Here is a 9,444-nt window from a genome sequence, read left to right on the forward strand (position 1 = left end):
AGGCATTGTATCTTTCCATGGTATCTCTTTTTACTGGAAACATTTTCCAATCTCCAAAACAGATGAAGCAGTTGATGGACAGAGACTCTGTTTTGTCAAAAGTTAATCCATTTGTGTTGCAAAGAGAGGCAACTATCATAGAGGATGAGTTATGTTTGCAGGATTGATGCATACTGTGGGGGTCACGGATGGCCGTTTCAACCCTGTTTGGGAGCAGAATTCATGATTAATATAACAGTTCTTGTTAAAGTGAAAAACTACATCAAATATTTGCAACTCATGGTGCACATGATGCTTCTGTTTTGGATAATGGAACCGCGTACACAATGTTTTTGTTCAAGAATTTATGCAAAACAATGGCATATACTATTTCCGTACTGCACCATTTCATGTGGTTTCAAATGGTTTGGCGGAGCTCTGAAGTAGGGATTGAAAAAAAAACTGGTAGATGATTTGTTGAGTACAAAGATCTGAAGATTTTTATTCCAGTATTGTTTCACGCTACAAACGACAACTGGGCTATTTCCAGCAGAACTGCTGCTATGTGGATGGTCAAGTGTCACGTGGATCTGTACCATCGAAATCTCATAGCAAAAGAGAACAAGATCCAGAGAAGCCGGAACAGTTCAGGAGGGCAAAGTATTACTGATTCTCCATTTAAGTTCAGTATGTTCCTCAGTGGTTTTATTCGATGATAATTGTTTTAACGGTGTTGAGGGACTTAAGCATCTGTGAGTTTGGACTTTTTTTTGGTTTTGATCTACAAGAGCGTGATCTGGAAACAAAGAGAGAGAGGGATGGAGAGAAAAAAATAATAGCAGATTTATAGAGGGACTGACAGATAGGTAGATGAATGGATAGAGAGATAGATAAACAAAAAGGTAGACAGACAGACAGACTGGCATACAGGCAGACAGACTGTCAGACAGTCAGGTTGACAGATAGATAGATGGATAGATAAATAGATAACCAGACAGACAGACGGACGAGTGCACGGGTGGGCAGACGGACGGACGGACGTGTGATGGATGGACAGATGGATGTTAGAGAGACAGACAGACAGACAAACAGAGCTCCCGTTATTTCCTTCTCATAATCTGCATGCCACCACTAGCCATTTTGCTGCGTCACTTTGGTGTGTCCGATTCTACCTGCTACAAATTTGTAGTTGCTACAAATCATTCAAACTTTTCCCGTGTGTTTATTGATCCGTTTATTGTTTTGCCTGCGTTTTTCCACTCATTGCTTTTTTTCCCAGTCCTTGAATTGGTTGCTGTTTGTCCGAGGTCATGGACTGATCCTGTGTACGTTACCGACTGTGATTTTGTTTCTCATCCTGCCTCTCTCTATTGCGTCCTGGCCCATCGTTAATAGTACTTCCACGTTTTTGCCCTTCCAAATATTTTACTTCTGGTTCACTGAAGATCACCTATTGCAGCACACCGATGCTGTGAGCTGTTTTCATTGTTTGCATTTATTAATTAATTTAATAATTGATGTAGCAGGATATATCACTGCTCCCCTGAACCGATCTCTGAATTTCGACAGAGTTGCTACATAAATAAATGTGTTTGTGCAGCAACTTAAATTGCGCAGTATATATGCAATCTGTTCAAATATATAAAATGGAAGAGCATCTAAGCTATTTGGAACATTAAAGAAGTATAAAACGTACGGCAGCCACAGAAAGATAAAGCTGCCGGATATGGTGAATAGTATAACTATAGATTTCCTTCTGCTCTCCATTTCTGGATCATTGCAATTATCTGTCTTTTTCTGACCCCTTAATCCCTTGCGGACTCGACTGGCCACTAAAATGTGTCTGACAGTCAGAGCGTTGAGCAACAGAATTAACCCGAATGGCATCAACGGGTTGAAAATCTTTTCAAAATTTCTGAACCCAATCCATCTAGGGTCAGTGAAATAGCTTGGCTTATTGGGACAGAACCATGGTACATTGTCGACAATTATTTTGGGTTCAAATCTAAAATAGATAGGAATATTTTTCAAAACAAACAAAGTGCTGGCTGTCCATAGAACTACGGACGCAGTTTTCTTGGTGCAATATTTTGATGCTAACTTTTGGCAACAAATGGCAACAAATCTATCAAAAGTGAAAGTGACTGTGAACCAGACAGAACAGTCTGTGGCTACACGGAGCAGGACATAGCGAACACTACACACAGGCGTTATTGCGAGGAAATTCAGTTGGAAATAATAATTCTTGATTCGATTGAGAATGACCTCAGTAATAATGACCAGTAGATCCGCTATGGCCATTGCCATCAGGTAGCACGTGGTACAACTGGAAAGGCCGCATTTCCCGTTGGACAGAATGATGATTGCCACTGAGTTAACTGCAAATAAAAAGAAGGAACAGACATTATAAGCCAGCAATAAGCATCTTCCCTTTCTGCACAGAGCATACTTTTCTTTTTGCAGCAATGAAGCGTGCATGGGGATTCCGACGTTTCCAGATTCCCTTGCAAACTCAAAACACTCCCTCAATCAGAGAAAACGATTCGTTTCGGGCCATTCCCTGGATTCTGGAACGGAGCTGTTGATGTTTCAATGTTTTATATTCAGAAGAATAATAATGTTAGTATTCAGGCATGATCAAAGTGCAGCATTATTTTCCACATGGGAGATTACTAAATTAAGAGAAGTTGTGTTCTTTTTGGATCGAAAACCTTTGCCTATTGTTTGTGTTCCTATCTTCAGGTGATTTTATTTTTGTGGTGCAGTTGTATTATTACGGAAGTCACACCAAAACTGTGGAGGTGTGGATTAGCTAAAAATAATGCGTCTCTATAATATGGAGACGAGGAGGATAAGGGGTGACTCAACAGAAGAAATTCAAATTTTTGAGGGGTTTGAGATTTTGAATGTGGATAAGATACCTGTAACACTTATGAGGCTGTGCAAACCTAAATTTCATCAAAACTAGGCAAAACTATTTATGAATCCACAAAGATATATATTTCACAGGCAATCTTTTATTCCATGAGTGGAGTAAAAGTACATTTGCTACGACACAGAATCATAGAGTACTGAAAGTATGGAAGGAAGCCTTTCGGCCCATTATATAGCAACTGGCTCTCTGAAAGAATATTCAACCTCGTATCAGAACCATGACCTATCCCCGTAACTTTACACTTTACTGCTTTTAGTTTGCATGCTGATTTCCTATTCCATGCCTTGAAAGGATATTCCTCTATCATTTGTTTCATGGAAATTCAATCCAGATTCCAGCAACAGTCTGAGTGAAAATAAACTCACATTCTCTTTCGAACTTTGTGCCCATTATGTTGCATCTCTTCTCTAGTTTTTGCTGCTCTCTCAGTTGGGAGCAATTTCTCATGATTTTGTTCTATCTGTGTCCCTCGGCATCTTGAACAACCAGATCAAGTGGCACCTCAGCCTTATTTCCTCCGCAGATGATAGACCACTCTCTCCAATCCATCAAAACAGCTACAGTTCGTTTGGCTTGGAATCAGGCTTCTGAATTTCCTCTATACACTTTCCAAAGCCTTCACATCCTTCTCAAGTATTGTACACATACATGGACGCAGTGTATTTCAAACGTTTATGAAATGTGAAAAAATGTTCACGGAGTGAGTTTGAACCACGGCGAGGAAGGAATGGAGATTAGACCAGCTGTAATAAAGATAGACTGAGGACAAAATAAAGATTGAAGTAAATCAGTTGGGGCGAGTTTCCATGTTTTAACATCCGAAACTTGAGTATTACATGGCCAGAGATAGTAATGTTTATTTCATGACATTTGTAGAGATAACCTCTTAAAAACACTGCGCCCAGGACCTAATGATTATCAGGATCAGACTTGGGGAAGAAGATCAATCGTTACAAGACAATTCGGTCATTGTCTTTCCTTAGTATGAGTGAAGTTTCTTCCCAGATTGAATTATATTGTCCATTGACAAGTCTTTATCTGCTATCCAGTTACCACCCCAAACACAAGATTATTTTAACTTGATAAACACTATTTTTTCTCATTACTGAAGTCAGATGCCACATTCTAATTGGTCATCATATTCAGTATAACTTTTGCCAACTCGTCACCTTGGAAATTCATGTTCCTGATGATTTTTTCCCCCTACTTCGATGTTTGGATCAACAGAAACAATATTCCACTGAATCCAACAACTGAAAGTCATGGGTGAGATGGATATAGTTCTTCCAACACAACACGACTGCAAGAATAATTCAGGAAATTTATTTTCTCCAGATGATTTATTTCATTAGAATCCAACTAATTATGTCAATTCAATGTAATGCAACATGACAAGAAACAGATTTATAGCAGAAACAAGCTTATGCATAGTTACACTATATAATGTGTTTTAGCTACGTACCAGGAACACCAACTAAGGCAAGCAACAGATAGAATATTTTGCTGAACAAATCAATAGGTAGATGCATTTTCTGCGTGGAATGGCCCCCTTCCTTTGCTGAGCAAGTTATTCCTCTGAATTAAAATCTGTAGTGACACGTCCCTGTGCATTCACCTTTATGCATTCCCTCGATCTCCATGGAGATACAGCTGTTGCAAAAGTGTTCTAAAAATTGTTATCTTTATATTAGAACAAACACATTAGGAGAACGGGATAAATTCCCTGTGGATTGAATACACGAGATGCTGAGAATAATTGAATCAATGTTTTTTTTCATTTACTAAGCAACCGTCATTATATGCAATGCATATTCATAACTGTAGACTATATTTAAAAGCAAACGAAAGTGATATCATTACCCTCCAACCACCATGATCCCATGCCTTGACCTCATGTCAGGAGTGCAAGGACTGGGAGTTGAATGTCCAAAGCTACTCAGTATTCTAAAAGAATATACATGGTAGAACACGAGCTGGGGTTGCTTTACTGGTTAAATATAACGTCAAAGCTCCATGAAGAAATTATATTGGCATTAAAGACAAAAATGTTGCTTCTATCAGGGTGGAAATAAAAAAAGAAAGAACATTCTGGTAGTAGAAAGTTGAGGGCCCTGAGCATTAACTCCAAAGTAGGGTACAGTATATAACAATAAAAAAAAATGCTCCTGAGAAAAGTGCAGCAGTAATCACGGGTGATTTAAATATGCATCTTGACAGGATTAGTGAAATTTGCAAAGAAAATCTCCCTCTTAACGCCAGCAGTTATTCAGACAATATCTCCCACCGAACTTGCATTGCAGGTGTTCTGCGCCAAATGTCTTCTCATTCTATCATTAGAGTTCACTAATCATGATTGAAATCATCCCTTGTCCTCCCGAATTATCAACATCAACCTAATGATACAACATTGCTATCTTTCACATTTTCCGTATACTCAGCTCGGCTCACCTCATCCAGGAATGTTTCCATTCTCTTTAGATGATCCGTTTCTTGCCGTAAACTTATCCTGAACGAACTCTGGAAACTCTTGCCCACTTCTGCCCTTTACAGTAGTATTAACACTCACGTGTAATCAAATAAATGAAATCTCAAAATATAACGATCAGTCAAGCCTCTTACTAACGTGTAAATTCCTCATAAATGTGTTCATCTTTGTATTTCATACCATCGGGTGACATGGACAGCGCACTGGGGGAAATGGACGGTGGAAATTGAAAAGGAGAGAAAAGGGCCTGAAATATACTCGGGCCAAATAATCCAAGTTTCATGCATCTGAGGCCTGCAGTCGAGAGGGTGCAGAGATACAGTCCATATTATTGATTTCAGAATCACGATTCTGAAAAATTCAATGTTTTGGAAAATGGCACCGTCACATGTCTGTCCATGAAATGAGGAAGACAAAAAACAGAAAATTCCTCTACAATTGGCCTCATATCTGTCATTGGGCAAATGCCTGAATTCATTAAAGGAAAGAGCAGCAGGAAATTTAGAAAATCAGAACACCATCCAGATTAGGAAATATGGCTTCACAAAAGAAAATTATGTTTTAAGGATTTACTGGAATGTTCTGAGGATTTAGCAGAAAGATTCGGTAATGGACATCAAGTGAAGTAATGTATTAGTACTACGAAACAAACGAGAATTCGTTAATGTGCCACATAAAAGGTTGCAGCTCTTCGTGTTAATAGATGAGCATGGATATCGGATTAGTTCACAAACAGGAATCATAGAATTGGGATAAACAGTTCATTTTAAGGTTAGTATAAAGTTAATGTTGAATTCACAGAGATTAATCCTTGTGGATCACTGACTTGCAATCAATATGAATTTATTCAGTACAGTCAACCCTTCTGAAAATTCCAAGACAGGGAGAAAAGTACATCGTTATGAGGAGACACAAAGTTCCCGTGTAGATTAAATGAAGAGGTAAAACTTGGACATGTTACACACAATGTGGGAAAATTGAGGTTGCCACATGGTTCGGAAGAATACAAAAGCAGAGCATATTTCATATTGAAAGCCACTGCAGAATGTTGTGATATAGAGGGGCAAGGATGTCCTGGTACACGAATGACAAAGTCACAGAAACATAGAGGCACACGGTGCAGATCATGGGAATTCGGCCCATTGAGTCTGCAAAGATTTTCTAACAGAGAATTTTACCTCGGCACACCAACCATGCTTTCCCATGGCTAATCAATCTAACCTGGTCTCCTTGAGAAAATAAGGGACAATTTAGCATGGACAATCGACTGAACCTGCACATCGTTGGCTTTTGAGAGGAGACCTAACACACCCAGGGGAAAAACATGCAAACACGGAGAGAATGTCTCACTCCACACAGTCAGTCACCCACGACAGCAACTAAATCCCGGTTCTCACGCGGGGAGACTACTGTGCTAATCCCTGTGCCACCACGCGGCCCTCTCTGTCGTATCAGCAACTATATTATCTCATCGTAAAATATGATACCCAGGCCGAATGGTCCCTTGTTTCTGGGCCCGATGACCTCATAACCTTATTTAAAAGGACACGTGTTCTATGTCCTGCATGTTCATGGGAAGGAAGGGGAGGAGGGTTGTGTTGGCTGGAGTTCGGTGGACGTCTGCAAATAATCCTATACTGGGTGTGATTGAAGACTCTCTATTGTTTTGAAATTGAAGAGGAACAGGGAGAGACCCGAAAAAAAATGTCGTTTGTCCGGTCAAGTCCGTGCTGAGATATGATGCTTTTCTAAAGTAATGATTTTGTTTTGCATCTACGTAGCCTGTATCCCCCTATTCCCTGTTTATTCATGTATCTATCTGTCGAGATTTTTTTTAACCATTGCGATTGTATCTGCTTCTGTCATCCCCTCCGTCAGTGAAATACAGGTACTTACCACCCTCTCTGTTAAGAAAAATCTTGCCTCTCTCATCTCTTTTAAAGTTTCCCCGTTATGCCATAAAAAATATGTCCTGTAGCAATTGGCCTTTATACCCTGAGATAAAAAGACTCTGACAAGACATTCTGCCGACTGGTCTCATAATTGTGTAAACATCTATCAGGTCGATCCTCAGCTTTTACCAAAAATAATCTAGTGGTTGGTGAGTAAAGTTGAACATTTTGAGATTGGAGCATCAGATGTGTTGCATGTGGTGGAGTTGAGGTTTGAAGGAAGGAATGAGTGAAATGCTAGATTCCTTTCTGGAGGGCAAGGGATGAAGACAGTATTCTGGGAAATGCAGCATAACGGCATCATCTTTTCAAACTATAGTGCGGGGAGTCAACTTCTGAGGTTGAGAAATCAATGTCAGAAGCTCAGACGTTGCATCATCCAAACAAACACACAGGTTCAGGGAACATTATTCAAAGGCTGTATAGAAGCAGACTAAGAGGAAGTTCGGTCAATGTCCATTTGGAATTCCGGTTTATAGTAAGTATTCATCCGTGTCTATTCGCTGATATTGAGATGGAGAATTCCGGAAAGGGAAGGGAAGTGTCACACATGAAAAGTGGAAATGTGAGTGGGGAACATCAAATTGATGGAAAAAAAATGACTGTAGTGTACAGCCTTGCCGGAAAGATGGAATGATAGAAACTGAATCTTTAATGATTCAAACAAAGAGATGAAACGGCAACATAAGCAGACCAGAGACTGCTAATGAATACTTTGCGTCGGTATTCACGAAGGAGAGGGGCTTTATGTCTAGTACGGTCATTGAGGGAGCGGTAGACCGATTGAAAGATCTATTGATTATGAGGGAAGAAGTGTTAGGGTTTTTAGAGGGCATTCAGACCGATAAATCTCCGGGACCTGATTGCATTTATCCTAGGCTGCTTAGAGAGGCAAGGGATGAGATTGCTGGGCCTCTGGCGCAAATCTTTGTCTCTTCTTTGGACACAGGTGAGGTCCCAGAGGACTGGAGGATAGCGAACGTGGTACCGTTGTTTAAAAAGGGTAGGAGGGATAGCCCGGGTAACTATAGGCCGGTGAGCTTAACGTCAGTGGTAGGTAAGTTGATGGAGAGGATTCTTAGGGATAGGATGTATGCGCACTTGGAGCGTTGCGATCTGATTAAGGATACGCAGCATGGCTTTGTCAAGGGGAAGTCTTGCCTTACGAATCTGGTAGAATTCTTTGAGGAGGTGACAAAAACGGTTGACGAAGGACGAGCCGTTGATGTCGTCTGTATGGATTTCAGTAAGGCGTTTGACAAAGTCCCTCATGGTAGGTTGGTACAGAAGATTAAAGCTCATGGGATATGTGGTCAGGTATCTAGATGGGTAGAGAACTGGCTTGCAAAGAGGAGTCAGAGAGGAGTTGTGGAGGGGTCTTTTTCTAGGTGGAGGTCTGTCACTAGTGGTGTGCCGCAGGGCTCAGTACTGGGACCCCTTCTCTTTGTAGTGTATATAAATGATTTGGAAGTGGGAGTAGGTGGTGTGATCAGCAAATTTGCTGATGACACCAAGATGGCTGGATTGGCGGGCAGTGAGGAGCAGTGTCTCGCAACACAGCGGGATATTGATAGGCTGGTTGATTGGGCAGATATGTGGCAAATGGAGTTTAATCCGGATAAATGTGAGGTGATGCATTTTGGCCGGAATAATGTAGGGGGAAGTTATATGATAAAGGGTAAGCCCGTAAGGAGTATAGAGTCGCAGCGAGACCTGGGGGTGCAAGTGCACAAGTCTTTGAAGGTGGCAGTGCAAGTGGAGAGTGTGGTGAAGAAAGCCTATGGTATGTTAGCCTTTATAGGAAGGGGTATAGAATATAAGAGCTGGAGTCTCATGTTGCAGTTGTATAGAACGTTGCTTCGGCCGCATTTGGAGTACTGCGTACAATTCTGGTCGCCTTACTACCAGAAGGACGTGAAGACTCTGGAGAGATTGAAGAGGAGGTTTACCAGGATGTTGCCTGGTATGGCAGGACTGGGGTATGAGGAAAGATTGAAGAAATTGGGGCTCTTTTCCCTTGAAAGACGCCGACTGAGGGGGGGATCTAATCGAGGTATATAAGATTATGAAGGGTATAGATAAACAGAGGTAAG

General features: G+C 40.8%; 1 protein-coding gene across 1 annotated transcript in view; it reads right to left on the reverse strand.

Moving 5' to 3' along the window:
* LOC145337364 (NACHT, LRR and PYD domains-containing protein 3-like) overlaps nt 1–5,592 on the reverse strand; it is a 33,066-nt gene extending 27,474 nt beyond the window's left edge. Inside the window, exons 1-2 of the mRNA XM_080182156.1 lie at nt 5,538–5,592; nt 2,185–2,357 (exon numbers count right to left, since the gene is read on the reverse strand). Coding sequence (XP_080038282.1) covers nt 2,185–2,357; nt 5,538–5,592 — 228 coding nt within the window. The remainder of the gene's footprint in view (nt 1–2,184; nt 2,358–5,537) is intronic.
* Nucleotides 5,593–9,444: the final 3,852 nt, after the last annotated feature.

This window comes from Carcharhinus amblyrhynchos, unplaced genomic scaffold, assembly GCF_965287045.1.
Source record: "Carcharhinus amblyrhynchos unplaced genomic scaffold, sCarAmb.v2.hapA scaffold_47, whole genome shotgun sequence".
Lineage (NCBI taxonomy): Eukaryota > Metazoa > Chordata > Chondrichthyes > Carcharhiniformes > Carcharhinidae > Carcharhinus > Carcharhinus amblyrhynchos.